The following is a 22703-nucleotide window of genomic DNA, read 5'->3' as shown; positions in this document are numbered from 1 at the left end:
TGGGTTTTAATGCCAGTTTAGAACAAAATGTGGCCTTAGGCCTTCGTGAATTTAGGAACTGGAAATGAGACCCTAGGTGTGTCTGGGGCCCTTCGGGCTGTTCCCTCCATGAATAAAAGGACCTAGGTCATGGAAGCAGCAAGGAAACATGTCAGGTTCTAGGTGGGGAAAATAAAATTTAATGAAAAACTGAAACCCCAAGACACATGTAGATATATAGTCCGAAATGTGGTAAGGGAACCCCAAGTCAGAAAATTAATGGACAAATTTAGTCCTAAACCACTGAAAACTCCTTGGCAGAAACCATTGTAAAGCCACTCAACAACCTAGGAATGAGACACTCACAGAAAATAACCTCTGCAGAAGATGAATTCACAAAATGCACAATAACTAATTACAGAGGAAACGTGAGGAAACATTTCGCCACGAGAGCAAATCAGTAATACAATGAAAAGAAGAACTGAGAGAGCAGAACAATCAAAAGAAGGCTAAAAATAACCATATTTAAAATTATTGTAGGGATAAAGGAGTAGAATCCATAATGAAAGAACAGAACTCTAAAAAAACCTAGACATATTGAAAAGAACATAAGAGAGCTTGAAGGAACTGGTAGTCATTAGATTCAAAATGAAAAACAACCAGATCTGATGCAGAAGAAGAAACAAATAGTGAATTGGGAAATAAATATGCTAAAGGAAACTATAAAGTGATTTTTCAAATATGAAACAGAAGTTAAGAGACATGGAGGATCAAATAACAAGGTCCAATATACTTCCAGTAAGAGGTGTAGAAAAGGAAGTGATAATGGTTGAGAATTTTCCAAAATTGAAGAGATATATGAGTCCTCAGAGTAAGGAAGCACTCCAATTCCTATACACAGTAAATAACAATGAACCCACACCTAGACACACTGTTGTGAAATTACAGAACACCAGAGATTAAAAACAAAATAATAAAAACAACCAGAGGGGGGAAAAGTTGGTTACCTACAAAGGAACAACTAATGAAACCAAAAAACATGTCTTACGAGCAAACCCAGAGGTCAGAAGATAATGGTATACAGTATTGTCAAACAGCTGTTGACAAATCTGTACTCAACTAAACCACTATTCAAGTGTGAGACCAGGGACTTCCCTGGTAGCACAGTGGTAAAGAATCCGCCTGCCAATGCAGGCGACACGGGTTGGAGTCCTGGTCCGGGTTGGAGTCCTGGTCCGAAAGATCCCACATGCCTCGGGGCAACTAATCCCGTGCATCACAACTACTGAGCCTGCACTCTAGAGCCCGCGTGCCACAACTACTGAAGCCTGTGCGCCTAGAGCCCGTGCTCCGCAACAAGAGACGCCACCGCAATGAGAAGCCCGCGCACCGCAACGAAGACCCAAGGCAGACAAAAATAAATAAATAAATTTAAAATTTTTAAAAAAGTGTGAGACCAGGGATTTCCCTGAACTCAGAGCTTTCACTGCTGGGGCACAGGTTCAATTCCTGGTGGGGAAACTAAGATCCCACAAGCCACACAGTGCAGCCAAAAAAAAAAAACAAAGAGTGAGACCAGACAACAATTACTCAGGACACAGGAAGATAAACACATTTAGCATGCTTGATATAAAGGACATTTAAGAACCCTGTATCCAAAAACAGAAACAGACTCACAGACTCAGAAAACAAATTTATGGTTACCAAAGGGGAAAGGGATGAGGTAAGGAAAAATCAGGAGTTTGGGATTAGCAGATACAAACTACTATATATGAAAAACAAGGTCCTACTGTATAGCACAGGGAACTATATTCAACATCCTGTAATAAACTATAATGGAAAAGATTATGAAAAAGAATATATTTTTTAACATCTTTATTGGACTATAATTGCTTTACAATGCTGTGTTAGTTTCTGCTGTATAACAAAGTGAATCAGCTGTATGTATACATATATCCCCATATCCCCTCCCTCTTGCACCTCCCTCCCACCCTCCCTATCCCACCCCTCTAGGTGGTCACAAAGCACCAGGCTGATCTCCCTGCGCTATGCAGCTGCTTCCCACTAGCTATCTATTTTACATTTGGTAGTGTACATATGTCAATGCTACTCTCTCACTTCGTCTCAGCTTACCCTTCCCCCTCCCCATGCCCTCAAGTCCATTCTCTAAGTCTGCGTCTTTATTCCTGTCCTGCCCTAGGTTCATCATATATTCTTATATATATGTGTGTGTGTGTGTGTATATATATATATATATATATATATATAACTGAATCACTCTGCTGCACACCAGAAACTAACAAAAAATTGTAATACATCAACTATACTTTAATAAAAAAAAGAACCTTGGGGACTTCCCCGGTGGCGCAGTGGATAAGACTCCGCGGTCCCAATTTAGGAGGCCTGGGTTCGATCCCTGGTCAGGGAACTAGATCCCACGTGCATGCCGCAACTAAGAGTTCGCATGCCACAACTAAGGAGCCCGCCTGCTGCAACTAAGCAGCCCACGGGCTGCAACTAATACCCGATGCACCAAATTAATTAATTAATTTTAAAAAAAAAAGAACGCTGTATCCAAAAATGAGAGACTACATTCTTATCAAGCACACATAGAACATTTACATAAACAGGATCACTTACTGAACAAAAAGAACTCTCAACATGTAACAAAGAATAGATATAATGAACAAATAAAATTGGAAATCAGTAATTTAAAAAATACCCAACTCTATCCATCTCATTGCATTCAAGCTATCATTTTGGAGCAAAGGTACTTAACAAAATTTTTAAAAAATCAAATCCAATAATATATAATCATTACCAAGCAGAGTTTATCCCAGGAATGTAAGGTCGGTCTAACATTTGAAAACCAATCAATATAATTGACCATATTAACAGACCAATAAAGAAAAATCATATGATTCTATCAATAGATACAGAAAAAATATTTGATAAAATCCAACATCCATTTTGGATTTAAACTCTCAGCAAGCTAGGAATACAAGGGAACTTCCTCATCCTGACAAATGGCATTTAGAAAACCCTACAGCTAACATCACCTAACATCATACTTAACGGTGAAAGACTGAATGCTTCCCCTTAAGGTCAGGAACAAGGCCAAAATGTCCATTGTCACCACTTCTATTCAATTGTACTGGAGGTTCCAGTCAGTGCAGTAAGGCAAGAAATAGAAACATAAGGTATCCAGGTTAGAAAGGACATGTCCCAGAAGACATACCATCTATGTAGAAAATCCTATAGAATCTACAAAAAAGCTACAAGAACTGACATAAGTAAGTTTAGCAAGGTTGCAGGCTACAAGGTCAGTATACAAAAACCAATTTTATTTTTATATGAAGGCAATCAACAATTGGAAATTGACATTTCAAAAAAAACCATAATGGAAAAGAATATGAAAAGAATGTATATGTATTTATAACTGAATCACACTGCTGTACAGCAGAAATTAACACAACATTGTAAATCAACTATACTTCAATAACATAAAAATAAATAAATAAAAGATAGCATTTACAGAAGCATCAAAAGAAGAGAGATAAATGTGACAAAATATGAGCAAGATGTGTACACTAAAAACTATAAAAGATGGGCTTCCCTGGTGGCGCAGTGGTTGAGTCCGTCTGCCGATGCAGGGGACACGGGTTCGTGCCCTGGTCCGGGAAGATCCCACATGCAGCGGAGCGGCTGGGCCCCTGTGCCGTGGCCATTGAGCCTGTGTGTCCGGAGCCTGTGCTCCGCAACGGGAGAGGCCACAACAGTGAGAGGCCCGCATACCGCAACGGGAGGAGGAATTCCTAAAGAATCAGTCTTTGAAGCCTAGTGGGATTTGATTGTAGGACTTCGACAAGACTGGGGGAAACAGAGACTCCACTCTTGGAGGGCACACACAAAGTAGTGTGCACATCGGGACCCAGGGGAAAGAACAGTGACCCCAGGGGAGACTGAACCAGACCTACCTGCTAGTGTTGGAGGGTCTCCTGCAGAGGCGGGGGTGGGGGGGGGCACGGGGCACTGTGGCTCATCATGGGGACAAGGACACTGGCAGCAGAAGTTCTGGGAAGTACTCCTTGGCGTGAGCCCTCCCAGAGTCTGTCATTAGCCCCACCAAAGAGCCCAGGTAGGCTCCAGTGTTGGGTTGCCTCAGGCAAAACAACCAACAGGGAGGGAACCCAGCCCCACCCATCAACAGTAAAGTGGATTAAAGTTTTACTGAGCTCTGCCCACCAGAGCAACAGTCAGCTCTACCCACCAGCAGTCCCTCCCATCAAGCCTCTTAGATAGCCTCATCCACCAGAGGGCAGAAGCAAGAAGAACTACATTCCTGCAGCCTGTGGAACAAAAACCACATTCACAGAAAGACAGACAAGATGAAAAGGCAGAGGGCTATGTACCAGATGAAGGAACAAGATAAAACCCCAGAAAAACAACTAAATGAAGTGGAGATAGGCAACCTTCCAGAAAAAGAATTCAGAATAATGATAGTGAAAATGATCCAGGACCTCGGAAAAACAATGGAGGCAAAGATCGAGAAGATGCAAGAAATGTTTAACAAAGACCTAGAAGAACTAAAGAACAAACAAACGGAGATGAACAATACAATAACTAAAATAAACTAGAAGGAATCAATAGCAGAATAACTGAGGCAGAAGGATGGATAAGTCACCTAGAAGACAGAATGGTGGAATTCACTGCTGCAGAACAGAATAAAGAAAAAAGAATGAAAAGAAATGAAGACAGCCTAAGAGACCTCTGGGACAACATTAAATGCAACAACATTCACATTATAGGGGTCCCAGAAGGAGAAGAGAGAGAGAAAGGACCACAGGAAATATTTGAAGAGATTATAGTCGAAAACTTCCTTAACATGGGAAAGGAAATAGCTACCCAAGTCCAGGAAGTGCAGCAAGTCCCAGGCAGGATAAATCCAAGGAGAAACACGCCAAGACACATAGTAATCAAACTGACAAAAATTAAAGAAAAACTATTGAAAGCAACAAGGGAAAAATGACAAATAACATACAAGGGAACTCCCATGAGGTTACCAGCTGATTTCTCAGCAGAAACTCCACAAGCCAGAAGGAAGTGGCATGATATACTTAAAGTGATGAAAGGGAAGAAACTACAACCAAGATTACTCTACCCAGGAGGGATCTCATTCAGATTCGATGGAGAAACCAAAAGCTTTACAGACAAGCAAAGGCTAAGAGAATTCAGCACCACCAACCAGCTCTACAACAAATGCTAAAGAAACTTCTCTAAGTGGGAAACACAAGAGAAGAAAAGGATCTACAAAAACAAACCCAAAACAATTAAGAATATGGTGATAGGAACATACATATCGATAATTACCTTAAATGTGAATGGATTAAATGCTCCAACCAAAAGACACAGGCTTGCTGAATGGATACAAAAACAAGATCCATATATATGCTGTCTACAAGAGACCCACTTCAGACCTAGGGACACATACAGACTGAAAGTGAGGGGATGGAAAAAGATATTCCATGCAAATGGAAATCAAAAGAAAGCTGGAGTAGCTATACTCATATCAGATAAAATAGACTTTAAAATAAAGAATGTTACAAGAGACAAGGAAGGACACTACATAATGATCAAGTGATCAATCCAAGAAGAAGATATAACAATTATAAATATATATGCACCCAACATAGGAGCACCTCAATACCTAAGGCAACTGCTAAAAGCTAAAAAAGAGGAAATCGACAGTAACACAATAACAGTGGGGGACTTTAATACCTCACTTACACCAATGGACAGATCATCCAAAATGAAAATAAAAAAGGAAACAGAAGCTTTAAATGACACCATAGATTAGATAGATTTAATTGATATTTATAGGACATTCCATCCAAAAACAGCAGATTACACTTTCTTCTCAAGTGCGCACGGAACATTCTCCAGGATAGATCACATCTTGGGTCACAAATCAGGCCACAGTAAATTTAAGAAAATTGAAATCACATCAAGCATCTTTTCTGATCACAATGTTATGAGATTAGAAATGAATTACAGGGGAAAAAAACGTAAAAAACACAAACACATGGAGGCTAAACAATACGTTACTAAATAACCAAGAGATCACTGAAGAAATCAAAAAGGAAATCAGAAAATACCTAGAGACAAATGACAATGAAAACACGACGATCCAAAACCTATGGGATGCAGCAAAAGCAGTTCTAAGAGGGAAGTTTAGAGCTATACAAGCCTACCTCAAGAAACAAGAAAAATCTCAAGTAAACAATCTAACTTTACACCTAAAGGAACTAGAGAAAGAAGAACAAACAAAACCCAAAGTTAGCAGAAGGAAAGAAAACATCAAGATCAGAGCAGAAATAAATGAAATAGAAACAAAGAAAACAATAGCAAAGATCAATAAAACTAAAAGCTGGTTCTTTGAGAAGATAAACAAAATTGACAAACCATTAGCCAGACTGATCAAGAAAAAGAGGGAGAGGACTCAAACCAATAAAATTAGAAATGAAAAAGGAGAAGTAATAACTGACACTGCAGAAGTACAAAAGATCATGAGAGATTACTACAAGCAACTCTATGACAATAAAATGGACAATCTGGAAGAAATGGACAAATTCTTAGAAAGGTATAACCTTCCAAGACTGAACCAGGAAGAAATAGAAATTATGAACAGACCAATCACAAGTAATGAAATTGAAACGGCGACTGAAAATCTCCAACAAACAAAAGCCCAGGACCAGATGGCTTCACAGGTTAATTCTATCAAACATTCAGAGAAGACCTAACATCCATCCTTCTCAAACTCTTCCAAAAATTGCAGAGGAAGGAACACTCCCAAACTCATTCTATGAGGCCACCATCATCCTGATACCAAAACCAGACAAAGCTACTACAGAAAAAGAAAGTTACAGACCAATATCACTGATGAATATAGATGCAAAAATCCTCAACAAACTACTAGCAAACAGAATCCAACAACACATTAAAAGGATCATACACCATGATCAAGTGGGATTTATCCCAGGGATGCAAGGATTCTTCAATATACGCAAATCAATCAATGTGATACACCATATTAACAAACTGAAGGAGAAAAACCATATGATCATCTCAATAGATGCAGAAAAAGCTTTTGACAAAATTCAACACCCATTTATGATAAAAAAAAACTCTCCAGAAAGTGGGCATAGAGGGAACCTACCTCAACATAATAAAGGCCATATATGACAAACCCACAGCAAACATTCTCAATGGTGAAAAACTGAAACCATTTCCTCTAAGATGAAGAATAAGACAAGGATATCCACTCTCACCACTATTATTCAACATAGTTTTGGAAGTCCCAGCCACTACAATCAGAGAAGAAAAAGAAATAAAAGGAATACAGACTGGAAAAGAAGAAGTAAAACTGTCAGTGTTTGCAGATGACATGATACTATACATAGAGAATCCTAAAAGTGCCACCAGAAAACTCTAGAGCTAATCAATGAATTTGGTAAAGTTGCAAGATACAAAATTAAGGCACAGAAACCTCTTGCATTCCTATACACTAATGAAAAATCTGAAAAATAAATTATGGAAACACTCCCATTTACCATTGCAACAGAAAGAATAAAATACCTAGGAATAAACCTACCTAGGGAAACAAAAGACCTGTATGCAGAAAACTATAAGACACTGATGAAAGAAATTAAAGATGATACCAACAGATGGAGAGGTATACCATGTTCTTGGATTGGAAGAATCAATATTGTGAAAATGACTCTACTACCCAAAGCAATCTACAGATTCAATGCAATCCCTATCAAATTACCAATGGCATTTTTTAAGGAACTAGAATAAATCATCTCAAAATTTGTATGGAGACACAAAAGACCCCGAATAGCTAAAGCAGTCTTGAGGGACAAAACGGAGCTGGAGGAATCAGACTCCCTGACTTCAGACTATACTACAAAGCTACAGTAAGCAAGACAATGTGGTACTGGCACAAAAACAGAAACACAGATCAATGGAACAGGATAGAAAGCCCAGAGATAAACCCATGCACCTATGGTCAACTAATCTCTGACAAAGGAGGCAAAGATATACAATGGAGAAAAGACAGTCTCTTCAATAAGCGGTGCTGAGACAACTGGACAGCTACATGTAAAAGAATGAAATTAGAACACTCCCTAACACCATACAGAAAAATAAACTCAAAATGGATTTGAGACCTAAATGTACGACCGGACACTATAAAACTCTTAGAGGAAAGCATAGGAAAAACACTCTGACATAAATCACAGCAAGATCTTTTTTGATCCACTTCCTAGAGTAATGGAAATAAAAACAAAAATAAACAAATGGGATCTAATGAAACTCTAAAGCTTTTGCACAGCAAAGGAAACCATAAACAAGATGAAGAGACAACCCTCAGAATGGGAGAAAATATTCGCAAACAAATCAACGGACAAAGGATCAATCTCCAAAATATATAAACAGCTCATGCAGCTCAATATTAAAGAAACAAACAACCCAATCCAAAAATGGGCAGAAGACCTAAATAGACATTTCTCCAAAGGAGACATACAGATGGCCAAGAAGCACATGAAAAGCTGCTCAACATCACTAATTATTAGAGAAATGCAAATCAAAACTACAATGAGGTATCACCTCACACCAGTTAGAATGGGTGTCAGGAGAAAAATCTACAAACAACAAGTGCTGGAGAGGGTGTGGAGAAAAGGGAACCCTCCTGCACTGCTGGTGGGAATGTAAATTGATACAGCTACTATGGAGAACAGTATGGAGGTTCCTTAAAAAACTAAAAATAGAATTACCATATGACCCAGCAATCCCACTACTGGGCATATACCCAGAGAAAACCATAATTCAAAAAGACACATGCACCCCAATGTTCATTGCAGCACTGTTTACAATAGCCAGGTCATGGAAGCAACCTAAATGCCCATCGACAGACGAATGGATAAAGAAGTTGTGGTACATATATACAATGGAATATTACTCAGCCATAAAAAGGAACGAAATTGAGTCATTCATCAAGATGTGGATGGATCCAGAGACTGTCATACAGAGTGAAGTAAGTCAGAAAGAGAAAAACAAATATCGTATATTAACGCATGTATGTGGAACCTAGAAAAATGGTACAGATGAACCAGTTTGCAGGGCAGAAGTTGAGACACAGATGTAGAGAACAAACATATGGACACCAAGGGGGGAAAACCACGGTGGGGTGGGGATGGTAGTGTGATGAATTGGGCAATTGGGATTGACACGTATACACTGATGTGTATAAAACTGATGACTAATAAGAACCAGCAGTATAAAAAAACAAACAAAAAAACAACTAAAACTAAACTTTCTTTGGGTTATCTGTATGGAAATACGTTAATATAAATGTTTCAGACATTACATGAAATTTCTAAAAATCTTATATGTTCTGGTATAATGTTATAAGTCATAATTCTAATTATTACTTTAAAATGTATATCTCAGAAGTAACTAAATTTCCTTGTCAATTGCATTATTATGAACTTTCGTCAAATCTTTAAACGTGGTCATTTTTAAGTCTTTTGTCATTTACAGACAGTTCTGGGTGTACTCTGATGCTTTCGCAACAATGTTCCTATAAAAGGGTTTCATCTTCAAGGAATTCATGGAAAAGACTCTGACAAGTACAGGTTTCTGATAAGTGACTATACTGCTGAACTGAATGAGTAAGCATTTTCAGAACTCTAATGGAAAACTGATGAATTCATAAAAGTGCTAACAAAAGATCAAGATGAAAAAAAAATTAATTACATGGGACTGAGTGAACTGATGAGGATGATTATAATTTTTGTGACTTTCTGTTTGAATAAAAAAACAAAATCCCACAAGGACTCAGAGGCAAAAAATATACAAATCAATTTTCACTGCAAAGTAAAGGAGCTGTTACAGTGGAGGATTCCTGGACTGAATGTCAATATTATGACATAGTATGAGTGTGTTTCGTGTTTGGTAATTGCAATCATTGTTGCTTTTGTTGTGGTCATCCATGTACAATGCTTGGTGTCAGTTTATTTATCTCTTGTAAAAATAAAATACAGTGTGTGTGTGTGAGTTGTGGGGGGAAAAAAAAACGAGACACAGAATATCTTCATGACTTTGGAATAGGCAAACATTTCTTAAACAGGACACAAAGCATTAATCATATTTGAAAAGTCGAGAAACTGGACATCATTAAAACTTAAATTATGTTATTCAAAAATACCAATTAAAAGTATAAAGACAAAAAAAAGAAGTAGGAAAAAAAAAGGAAAGCGTATTTTAAAAACTTGGCCTATGAAAAACCTTAAAATCTCTTACGCAGATATTAGTAAAAAGTTTAAGCCATCTGAGCAATTCACCTTAACTAATACCATTCACCAGAAACACAATTTGTATCCAACTGTTCTTTAACTAGTGAGTTTTGCATTATCATTCCTGTCTCATGGCTAAAATTTAGAAGCAAAGCTGTAAGATCTCTGTTTGTATCTGCCTGTATTTTTATATATGTCTATGTATGTATGTAATAAATTTGTGATTTTTTTCTACCTGCAAAAAAAAAAAAAGACAGTACAGTATTGGTGTAAAGGTAGACAAACATATTAAAGGAAGAGAAGAGAGAATCCAGACTTCGAAGGAATTCCCCAACTAACAGCAATTACTCATGGGACTGGGAGTAAGGATGAAAGAAGACACATATACATAACTTTCAATGACTTACTTTAAAAAGTGAGAAATAGTTCATGCTCTCCTTACCGGATGAGGTAGTGTTAACTACCACCAGCAGGTACCTGAGGGCCGCTGGCATGACCCTGGCCCACAGCTGGGCCACAGACGATGACAGTTCCTTCCTTCCATCACCCTTTTTCCTTTTTACATCACTGCAGCCATTTATTTATTATGTGCACATTAAGGTATTATTCTGATTACATTTCTCATGTGGTTTTTAATTAGAAAATGTATCCAAAAGCAGAACAGCACAGATATATACAGATTTAAAAAACATAAAGAAAAAAGAATAAAGAGATTAATGATAAGGCAAATGTGGCTATCAGGGTGGATGTTGGAAACCAAACAGAAACCACTATCCTACAAACGTTTCCTATAAACACAACCGCGAGTCCTCAGCACCTGCAATACTGGGTGCAGTGCTGATGGCTTTAGTAGAAGAAAGATGTCATGACCTGGAGAAGGTCCAAGGAAAGGCGGCTAAAAAGATTCAGAGAACAGGGAGCCCAGCATGCGAGGAGAAGCTGGAAGGATTAGGACCCTGCGGCGGGGATAAGTAAAGCTACGACTGCAGTCATTTTGAGGTATGGCCAACGCATTAAGTGGTTCAGGGAAGAACAGGATAATTATAACTTGTACACAAAATTGCACAATCCCAGCAGAAAAGACGACCCCCCCACCCCAAGATATCTGGGGGCTAGTTTGGGAGAAACAAGAAATCCCACGCTACGGTAGGAAGTAAACTCGGGGCACCGACCATAAGAAGGCCACCTGGAGAGAGCTCCGTGCAGGTGGTAAGGACAGAGCAGTGCCCCCAGGAGTGGGAGTCCTGGCATGGGGAGGATCGGGGGGAAGGCGGTGGCCGCCCCACCTCGGCCAGTCTGTTTCCTCACCATCAACCTCTGATCCCCTGAGATAAGCTGAGCGAGGGTCTGCTCTCACAGTTCAGAGTGCCAACTGAAACTGGAAATAGGAACCCATTCGTGCACAAGTCACACAAATTCAGGGCTGGGCTGTCAAAGGAGACGGAAGCCGCTGCCAGTCTGTGTAGCCTCACTCAAACCTCTCCAGCACCAGCGTCCACTCTGGACACACTGAGGAGGCCCCAGTATTGTCACTCTCCATCTCAGTCTGCAAAGGATAACAATGACGCCTCCTCCGTGTGTCCAAAACGGATGCTGACGCAGGGCGGCAGCTTAGAGCCTGGGACCCTGGGTATCCCTGCTGAGCCCCTCCAGGGACCATCACGGCGGCCTGGGCTCAGGCCCAAAGCGTCAGGCGGCCCAGCAGAGGGACGGCCCATTGCAGGACAGGCTTCGAAAGGTGGCCGGTTAAAGCTGATCTCCAGTGTCAGCCCCCCTCCGCCTCAAAGGCCAAGCCAGAAGGCGGCGCCCGTGCTGACTCACCATGGTTTCCACTCCCCAGGCAGTGGGGCCACAATGCCCTCCCGTGCCAGCCACATCAGCTCTGGTTCTTCTATGGGATCAATACCAATCTCTTTGGCAAATTCAAGAATTTCTGCAAGGAGGGGTAGGAGGGTGGGAAGGTAAGAGAGGTGGGGGTGGGAGGAGGGTGGATACAAAGAAGGAAGAATCAGTCAGTCTTGGGAGATAATAAGAGAGCTATATATTGGTCTCTGCCCCCATTCCTATTAACGTTTGGTCTTTGGTCCCAGTTCCTGACACAGAGTTCCTAAAGCCCTTGGAATTTCCTGAGTGACAGGAGAGTCTTCTGTCTCAATGAGGCGACTCTGGGTGGGCTCCTGGATGGGGCCTGGCCACCAGAAAGACCAAGCCATGATTAGAAGCTTGGAACTTTCAGCCTCTCCCCTCATTCTCTGGAGAGGGGCTGGAAAATGAGTTAATAAGCGATCATACGTGCACGACGAAGCCTCCATAAAAATCCCTAAACTCTGGGGTTCAGAAAGCTTCCGGCACTTCCGCGTGCAAGGAGGGTGGCACATCCCAGCTCCACTGGGACAGAAGTTCCTGCACTTGGGACCCTCTCGGACCTCACCCTATGTATCTCTTCACCTGGCTGTTCACCTCTACCCTTTACCATATCCTTTATGGGTCATCTCAGTGGAGGACTTTGGAAGATGACATACCTGGGGACTAGGAAAGGCAAAAAGGACCGGCCAAAATTTGGTTAGCCAAGGACTAACGTGTTCATTAATTTCACACGTATTGTTTGAGTGCCTCCTATGTGCCAGTCACCATGTGCCATGACTAGGAGAGAAATGCCCTCTGTCCTTATGGAGCTTACATGCTGGTAGAAGAAACAGCCAGTAATGACATCAACAGATAAATATGCAAGGAATTAAGGCTTCTGATAAATGTAATGAAGGAAGTGAGTGAGGTATGAGACAGAGTTTGTCAAGGTGGAGGGGCAGTCTTTTACAAAGGGTGGTCAGAAAACCTCTCAGAATGGGACACTTAACTAAATCCTGGAGGAAACAAAGGAGCCAGCTACGCAGAGCACTGAGGAAAGAGGACTCAGGCAGAAGAGCAGGTTCAAAGGGCCTGTGACATGTGGCAGCCTGGCCTGTCTGGGGACCGTCAGAAAGACCATGTGCCTAGCAGAGGGAGGGAGAGAGAGGCACTGGGTGAGCCTGGCTGGGTGGCAGGGCCGAGTCATGCACAGCCCTGCACATCCCACTAAGGGCGTTATGCTGAGCATAATGGAAGATTATACGGAAGATTATGAAAAGCAGAGCCCCGATATGATCTGCTTTACACTATAAGATCACTCTGGTGCTAAGTGGAGCACAGACTGGAGAAGGGCAAGAGTAGAAGCAGGAGGCTGATTAGGAAGCTGCTGCAAGTCCAGGAAGAGAAAATGGGGGCTCGAGCTTAGGACGTCTACACATGACTGAGCAGAAGAGAGTTTTTTATAAATAGCCTTAGAAAAAGTTAGACCCCGTTTATAATAGCAAACCAAAAAGAATAAAATCTTTAAGAAATAAACTGAGCAAGAAATGTGCAAAACCAAAATGAAGAAAATTTTTAAGTCACCCCTGAAGAACAGAAAAAAGACACAAACGGAAAGGAATAGATGTTCTTTGATAGGAACCTCCAGGTTGACCTGGATGCATAACTTAACTGCATAGAGATGTCAATCCTCCGCAGGCTCATTCATAAATTAAACACAATTTTCTCTAAAATACCAACAGTTCCCCAATACACAGCCCTTCCCAGAAAAAGACAGGGTGTTTCTAAAGTTCATGGGGAGATAAAGCAGATAAGGTAACCAAGAAAACTTTGAAAAAAGAAGAGGAATGAGGGTATTTCAGCCTTACTAGATACTAGAATTTATTACTGAGCCTCAGTAGTTAAGAGCACAGTTCCGGCGTTTGAACAGACAGCCCCATGGAACAGAAGAAAAAGTAAACCCCAAAACACACAGGCGGCACTCAACCAGTGGGTGAAAGATGAGCTATGCCACGAACAGTGTGGGGACAAACCTGAGGACAACATGAGAGCAGGGAAGCTTTTCTAACTATGATACAAAATTCAGGGGCCATATGAGAACAGACTGATAAATTTAACACAGAGATTAAAAATTTCTACACGGCAAACAAACAAAAATTCTATGTTATAACAAATCCTATCCTATCCTAATGTGGGATCCACGGACTCCTACAGATGCAAGAGTTCTTCCCCAAAACTGGCTTGCAAACCACCTGAACTATAAGCAAAATGTGTGTGTCCAGGTCCGCAACTCATGAGAAATTCAAAGAAATCTTCACTGCCCCAAAATAGCATGGTGCTTCAAAGTGTAGGCCCTGGAGCTAGAATACCTAGGTGTGGATCCTAGCTGTCCCGATTAGTAAACTGTGTGACTACAGGGAAGTTACTTAACCTTCCTGTGCCTTGGTTTCCTCATCTGTAAAATGGGGATAATAATAGTATCTAACTCACAGAGTTGCTGTGAGGGTTGAAAAGGAAACACATGAAAAGTTCTTAGTAGAGAGACTGGCACACAGTAGCACTCAATAAATTTTGTTATTATTGTTATTAATAATGTTATTATTTTTTTTAAAAAAAAACACGCAGCTTTAGTTTGTTCTTAAGAAATTGGGTTTCCCCTGGCCTCAGGATATACTGTATTTCATGATATCCTCCACTATATTTTCATTTAAAGTTAATCATTGATCTGACCCAAGGTCACCAAACTTTTTCTGTAAAGGGCCAGACAGTAAATATTTTAGGTTTTGTGGGTTGTATGGTCTCTGTCACAACTACTCAATACTACTGCTCCTATAGCATGAAAGAAGCCATAAACAAGACATAAATAAGCATGGCTGTTATCTAATAAAACTTCAGCTACAAAAGCAAGCAACAGGCCAAGTTAGGCCCGTGGGCTACAGTTTGCCAACCCCTGATCTAACCCAAATACACTGAGCAACCCCGTGCATGTACCATACTTTGCATCAGAAGAACAAAAATAAACCATGAAAACTGCCCTCAAAGAACTATTACAAATACACCCAGGCCTCTTACCTTGCTCACTGGGCATGTAGGTCTCATCATAATCTTCCTCCAGAACAAGCTGGTCTCCTATGCGGATGGGTCTTCCGGCCATGACTGGTTTGGGCTCGAACACCTAGATCCCAGAGACCCCACCCACCCAAAGAGAAAATCAGTGCCCCAGCTTAGAAGGGGAAAAGGTGGGGCTGGGTCATGGAGCACCTGGGCCAGACCAGCCCCTGCAGGCCAACTGAGCCAGGGAGAGCGGAGGGTGGGACCAATGGCTCAGAACTCAGGCCTTATAGCCTCTGCACCCTGGAAAGTTCTTAGACACATCTCCCCCCAAAGCCCTGCTGAATACTCTTGTGGACCACAAACGACCTGGAAACCCAAATGTCTCAAAGGTTTGACTTCATACTCTACCCCCCCCCCCAAATAGGAGTAAGAACTAACAGTCTAGGACCCCTGCTAGAAAACCCTAGTGAGACACCACAATAACTAGCAGCACACACATACCCATATACCAATGTACCCCAGGTGCAGTCACGCTGTCCCAACACACAGCCCTGTTTGCATGTCCCTGTTTACCTTGAACAATGCCCTCAGAGAGCTTACAGTCTCGCAAGGCAGCGTACACAGCTTCAACAGTAGTAGAAGGCAGAAGGGAAAAACACATCCTGCTCTGGGAGTACTAACACAGAAGTAACATACTCCCACTGCGGGGATGAAGGAAGGCTTTGTCAAGGAGCTGGGTACCAATGGCTGACAAGAATTCTGACAGCGGAGAGAGGAATCCCAGGCAGAGGGAACAGCATGTCAGGCAAGGTGGTCTGGGGAGCCGATGCCAGCGCACATGGCCGGGGCCGGGGTGGAAGCCAGGCCTGGGTCTGGTCACGGTGATCTCAGTGGATGACGCTGAAGGGCCTCAACTCTGCCCTGCAGCAGAGAGGAGCCACTGCGGGCTTTGGTGGAAGAAAGTGACACAGAGTGGCCTTTTTTGGGGATGAGAACTTTGGCAGGAGTGGCCTGGCCGGATTGGAGAAATGAGAGACTGGCATCAGGAAAACCACTGAGGAGGCTACAGTCCCCGGGAAAGATGATGAGGGCTTAAACTAGGGCAGAAGCAGTGGGAATGGAGAAGAAGGGACAGACACAAGGGATGCTGTGATGTTAGGTTTAATAGGACCAGGAATGGGGGGGGGCGGGCGGAAGACTGGAAAGGAATCCAACCTGAATCCAAGATTCCTAGCCCCAGGGACGGGGCGGTGCCACCTTCTTCAACTGACAAGCTGGCACGGTTCTAGAATTGCTCCTTCCTTCGCATCCCTACTCCTACGACCTCAGGACCCCAGGTCACAGCACCCCTCCCCTACAGCAGCTCCCACGCTGAAGCCCGATGACACAGGGACAAGTCACCCTGTAAAGTGGCTGCCACGGACAGCCCTTCAGAATGCCTCCCTAACCGGGCGGTGGCAGCCACACCGGTGTGACCGAAGGGAGCCTGGAGGAGCAGGTCCTGACCTCTCCTGTAGCCACCTCTTCAGACACTGTCACAGTTCCACCTGGGGCAGCAAGCAGGACACAGCCCTCATAGCAGAGGAAGTGAGCAGAAAGACCTCATCATCAGGACTTCCCTGGCGGTCCAGTGGTTAAGACTCCACACTTCCAATACAGGGGGCATGGGTTCGATCCCTGGTCCGGGAACTAAGATCCCACGTGCCTTGGGGCAAGGCAAAAAAAAAAAAAAGACCTCATCGTCAAAAAGAAGGTTGGGATGCAGCCTGTAATGAGTGCTCAGAAAACGGCAAGATCTGGTGACTCTGAATCTGTTCCAAGATCCCTGGAGAGGGGCCCCTGATAAACGCAAAGGATCTCTGAGGGACCATTCCCGTGGCCCTGTCTGCACTCTGGCAGCCGACAGATGAGCAAGGGAGGTGTCTTGCCTTAGGGCTCACAAAAGATGGTTCCGTTTGTCAGTCACTGGACCCACGGGAGCCAGGCTCTGCACCCTCTCATTCCCACCACGACGCCTCCAAGCAGCGCCTTTGTGCCTCAGGAAGAAAGGCTAAAGAAGCATTCTTCCCTGCAGTACTTAAGCCTAAGTGGGAATCTTCTTCCTCCCCTAAGAACCTATAACACCTGCGGACATAATGCTTGAGCCTCCACACATACAGTCAGAGATGACTAGGGCCAGACGCGGAAAAAGCGAAGCAGAAAAGGACCAAGAACCAGTGCAGGAGATGTGGCCACAGCCTGGAGGTTTAAGGAGCCCTCGGAATCTTTCATCCTTTGAGTTAGGGAGGAGAGGGAAAGAAAAAGGGAGAGGATCTCTGGGGAGGTAGGAAGCGCAATGGCCTGAACATCAGGCTGTACGTTATTCAATTCAACAGGCAGTGACCTATACAAGGCATTGTACCAACCATCTCAGAGAATTCGAGAAATTCTGCATTTGAAAAATGTTACCTATCCCTAGATACATCCCATCTCCAGAAAGCAGGGGGCAGGTAAAATCTCTGTCCTCCCGGCAAAATGCCTAATTAGCCATTTACTAAACCATCTATGTTTAACTATTTAAAGGTCAGGAAGAATGTGGAAAGTCTAAATTCCTGGATTACTCAAATGTCAAACAAACCTGCCAGAAAAAAATTAAAATACGGGTGGGCTATAGTCTACCTTCTTTCCTTGCCTGGCTTCAGGAAAGATATAGGCAAGGACAGGGCCAAAAGGGCAGGAATTGCAGGAATAAGGAAGGTGGTGGAAGAGAAACCACATTTGTTCAATGGCTACTAGAGATCATTTACTCATTCGAGAAGTATTTATTTGCTGCTGGGCGCTAGAGATGCAATGGTGATTAAAAACAGATTCAGCTGCTACTCCCCAGGGGCTAGTCTAGTGAGGGAGGGAGACAAACCAATCAGTCACAGATAAGTGTATAATTTTAAATGAGGTAAGAGCTCTGAAGGAAAAGAGCCTGACTTGGATGAAGCCTGTGCCGAGAAGTGAAGAATGAGGAGGTATTCACCAGGCAAAAAGAGGAGGAAAAGATGTTCTAACAAAAGCAGCAGCACGTGCAAAGGCCCTTCAACAGCTAAGAACACTAAGCAAGAAGAAGCATAGTCGGAGATGATGCTGGGCAGGTGGGTGGAAGCCGGACCATGTGGAGAACTTGGCTTTTATAATAAGAGAGCTGGAAATCAGGAAAGGGTTTTTCCAGATACATATTTTGAAAAGATGACTCAGGCAGCCACTGGAAATACAGACAGGAATGGAGGCCAGATTGGAAAAGAAGAAAATCAGAGTGGCTGCAGAGAGATTAGGTAGGAAACCACGAGCCAATCTAGATGAGAGGTGATGATAACCTGGGTGAGTGGGGGTAAGATGAGACATCTAAGAAAGCAGCCCTGAGATCAGCTTCAGGTAACACACGGCACACGTCCTAACATTTCCCTCTAAGCCTGAGACCGTGAGGGACATCACTGTCAACCTTGGCACCCTAGACATGGCTTCAGAACCGTCAACGTGGAACACCATGCAGCACTTACCGGTAGATCAGATGAAACCTGAGGAGATGTGCTTGCCGCCAGGCCTGACCCTCACTGTGAGCCACGGAGTTGTGGGCAAGGACCACCCAACTGTCCTCATCCATCTCCTGCCAATCCCAGAATCTAGCAAAAAAGGAACGTCTCATACACCTTCTCCAGGAAGCCCTCCCTGGCCAACCTCGGCCTCTCCTGTCTACTTATAACTACCTCGGGACAAAGGACACAGTTTTCCTTTGTTCATAGGCATATTTTTCTCAGTATTACCTTTTTTATGAGAATGTGTTCCACCTCTCCTGTTAAGCCACAGGCTTCTGAGGGTCATGCCTCTGCCTCCTTCTGCATTTACCAGCTGTGTGAACTTAGGCAAGGTACTTCACCTCTCTAAGTCTCAATAACCTCATGCGCTTAATTCAAACAATCATGATAATCTACATCAAAAGGTTGTTTGAAGGTGAAATGAGATAATATATACCTGTACAGGGCCTAGCACAGTCCCTGGTACACAAAACATGTTAAATAAATTTAGCAATATTACTGATGTTACTGCCAACTCCACAGTTAGATCATCCTTAACTATGAAAAGCTCTTTCTCTTAGTAAGCCAAAAATCTATGTCTAAGAAACTTCCTCCCATTTGCCCTGTTCCACCCTCTGGACCCACAAAGGGCACCCAAGGCACCACTACTCCAAGCCAGGTCTTCCCAGCTCCCTTCCCTTCAATACATGCCACTGGTTCCCAGTCTCTCGACATTATGGTTACCTTACTGTGAATGTGGTCTAATTTGACAGGCACAGCCAAAAAGTTTTGCACACCTGCGTACTCACAGAGCATACACACCTATATGCATACTTAGGGTTCCCTGCATATTTATTTCTTTCACCCTGCTTGAACAATTATAAAGAAAGTTCACCACCAGAAAAGAAAAGATTTACTGGAGAAGGCACTGAGGAGAACGTGGAAGACATTAGAGTTGATTATGCCGTGGTAATGAGCACAGGTTTGGGAACATTCTTGGCTTTGAATCCCAGCTCTGCCACTTACCAGCTGGGCAAGTTGCCTCAGTTTCCTCATCTATAAAATGGGGATAATAACAATGTCTATCTAAAAGGGTTGTGAGGATTAAATGCCTCAATACATGTAAAATACTCAAAACACAGTAAGACCTCAATAAATGTTAGTTGTTATTATTACCATTCACTTATTTAAAGGGCTTAGTCTACATTGTTGTAGAGGACAAAGCTAGTACCAGGGAATATAAGTTAAGGCCATTCAGACATCCAATAACCATTTACTGAACACCTACCATGGGTCAGGCACTGTGCTGTCACAGCCACAAACCTGGTAATGCTCCAGCTCAACCTAGTTGTGAAGCCAAATATGTAAATACATGATGATATAGTATGTTAAGTGCATTAAGGGAAGTATCCGAAAATACGACAGGACACAAAGGAAGAGCAATTAACCCTACTTTGGAAGATCAGGAAAAGCACTGCAGAGTAGAGGACCATGGAGATGGCTCTTGAAGGATAAGCAGGAGTTCACCAGGATAAGGGAGTAAGGTTATTTAAGGCAGAAGACACAGCTTACACAAAGGCAAAGAGGCAGAAGAGCGTATACGGCAGGTGCAGAGAATTAATGATGACAACAAAAGCTTATATTCACTGAACGCTTCCTATGTTCCAAGAACTGTACTAATGCTATATATACATCATCACACCTCATCCTCTCTGCTAAGTAGAAATTATCCCCATTTTTCAAAAGAGAAAACTGAGGCTCAGCAAGTTTCAAAAAGTTTTTTAAACTTGCCCAAGGTTTCACAGCTAGTAAATGGCACAGCAGAACGTGCATGCACCCACATCTATCTGACTCCAAAGCCCTGAGCTCTTAACCACTCTGACGTGACCAGCGCACAAGGGACAATGGCAAGAGAGAGATCTACAATGGAAGAAGGCAAGGAGCACATAATAAAAGGCTTGGGAGGACTGAGGCTGTATCCTGACATGATGAGCAACCATCACAAGACTTCACAAAGGAGGCTGGCCTGATCAGATCTGTAGTTTAGAAAGATGATTCTGACAGCTGTGTAAGAACTAATTGGAGGAGGGCAAGAAAAGACGCGGAGGGACCAGTTAGAAAGGTATCCTGAAAACACAGGCAAGAAATTATGAACTAGGGACTTCCCTGGCAGTCCAGTGGTTAAGACTCTGTGCTTCCAATGAAGTGGGCACTGGTTCGATCCCCAGTTGGGGAACTAAGATCCCCATGGTGGCCAAAAAAAAAAAAAAAGCAAGAAATTATGAACTAAGTCAGTGGCTGTGAGAATGGAAAGGAAGGGCCAGATTCCAGGTGTATTATGAGGCAAAAGAACAGTACTTGATGTCTGCAGCAAGTAAGGGAGAGGCAGGAGAACAATCAGAGCACTTAAAGCAGTATATTGTGATTATCAGTTCACTTCTATGCCTTGCCCGATAGCCCCACCTAGCATACTGCCTAGATACAGGGAACGGCCAACAAATGTTGCTGCATATATTATAATAGATGAATGAATTCCAAGTGCAGACATGGCTGACTGAGTGAATGGGTTAAGTCCTTCACTGAGACAGGAACTACAAAGGAGGAGCAGATCTGGGGGACCGGGAAGGATGGGGCGACATTCAGTTGGGATGATCAGTAAGCAAGTCGGAGCTCAAGACTCAAGAAAAGAGGTCTGGCGGGAGCCACAGTTTGGGGAGTAACCGTTAAATAGATGGTAACTGAAACTCTGGGTGAAGCCGCTCAGAGATGGAGTGTAGTGAACAGAAAGTAAGGGCTTGCAAAGGCTGATGAAGGGGGCTGGGTTAGGAAACCCCAGAGAGAGAGGAGTCGTGGAAGGCAAGTGAGGAGCGCGGTTCCACAAGGAGAAGGTAGATTTTTGAATCAATGCAAGGAAAGGAAAAAATGAAAACAAAAAACTTACTAACTTCCCCAGCTGGCCATAAGACAGCAAAAGGTTGGGCCAACCCCGACTCGAACACGGAGGGAAGCTTCCCCACGAGAGAAATGTTCAAGCAGGGTTCAGAAGACCGGCCTTACACACTAAATCCGAACAGGACAAATAAACGAGCGCCCCTGCCAGCTCACACTCGTGGCCCAGTGCCCGCTCTCACTGCCCCGCCAGCACTCCAGCCCAGGCCCTTCCGCCACTCAGATTTTGGATAGAGGCGCAGTGATCTGGCCGCTCCATCTTCACTTCTTCCTTCAGTTCCCGCCCACACTCATGCACATCCCGCTCGGTGGCACACGAGCGTGCCTCGACTTTCCCGCTTCCCTCCCTTCCTAGCCACCCAACCCTCCCTCCAGGGGGTTCTCACCTGTCCCCCACCCCGGGAGGCCCGGGGCGCTAGCTCCCGGCTCTGCGCAGCTTCCCCAGCACCACCCTGGTTCCCAGCTTCCAGGGACGCCGGGGTGTTGCCCTGCAGCCGCCAATAACCACTTCCGGAAAGGGTAAGAACCTAGCAACTGAGAGTCCCGCCTCTACTCAGAGTCAAAAGGTCGCCGAATGAGAGCCCTGTCATCGGATTGGTTAAAGTTCCCGTCGGATCACGGAGGCGATGTGTACGTTTCCCATTGCATGATGGGAGAGGTAGTCCAGTATAGTTGATGGGGCTCCGCAAGGGGTTAAAAGAGAGAGAGAATTTAGCTATGAGGGGAATTTCTTCCCGGGCAGGAAAGGATCATTCAGAGTATCGACAGTAACGTGACTTACCTAAGGCAATCTTTTGGTCATCGTTTTTAGTAGCGTGATTAACATCAGGTGAATAATATAATGATGCTCAATAATCAACCCACCGAGGCTTTAATAAAAGAAAGACTCCCATTTACTATGACTAAATCAGTTAGTACCCGCTTAGGAGTTAAGAGACCACTGTCCATCTTTTTTACCGGAGGGCAGAGCTCAGGCAAG

At 43.3% G+C, this 22703-nt stretch overlaps 1 protein-coding gene across 7 annotated transcripts in view; it reads right to left on the bottom strand.

Moving 5' to 3' along the window:
- Positions 1-22239, bottom strand: part of LOC115842644 (centrosomal protein of 164 kDa) — a 71346-nt gene extending 49107 nt beyond the window's left edge. For all 7 annotated transcript variants that reach the window (XM_060304099.1, XM_060304107.1, XM_060304102.1 and 4 more), the window contains exons 1-4: positions 22111-22239; positions 18761-18883; positions 15252-15354; positions 12156-12267 (exon numbers count right to left, since the gene is read on the bottom strand). In XM_060304099.1, coding sequence (XP_060160082.1) covers positions 12156-12267; positions 15252-15333 — 194 coding nt within the window. In that variant the 5' untranslated portion in view covers positions 15334-15354; positions 18761-18883; positions 22111-22239. The remainder of the gene's footprint in view (positions 1-12155; positions 12268-15251; positions 15355-18760; positions 18884-22110) is intronic.
- Positions 22240-22703: the final 464 nt, after the last annotated feature.

The sequence above is a fragment of the Globicephala melas genome, chromosome 8, assembly GCF_963455315.2.
Source record: "Globicephala melas chromosome 8, mGloMel1.2, whole genome shotgun sequence".
Classification (NCBI taxonomy): domain Eukaryota; kingdom Metazoa; phylum Chordata; class Mammalia; order Artiodactyla; family Delphinidae; genus Globicephala; species Globicephala melas.
Note: the sequence above shows the minus strand (reverse complement) of the source record. Positions and strands in the feature narration are given on the sequence as shown.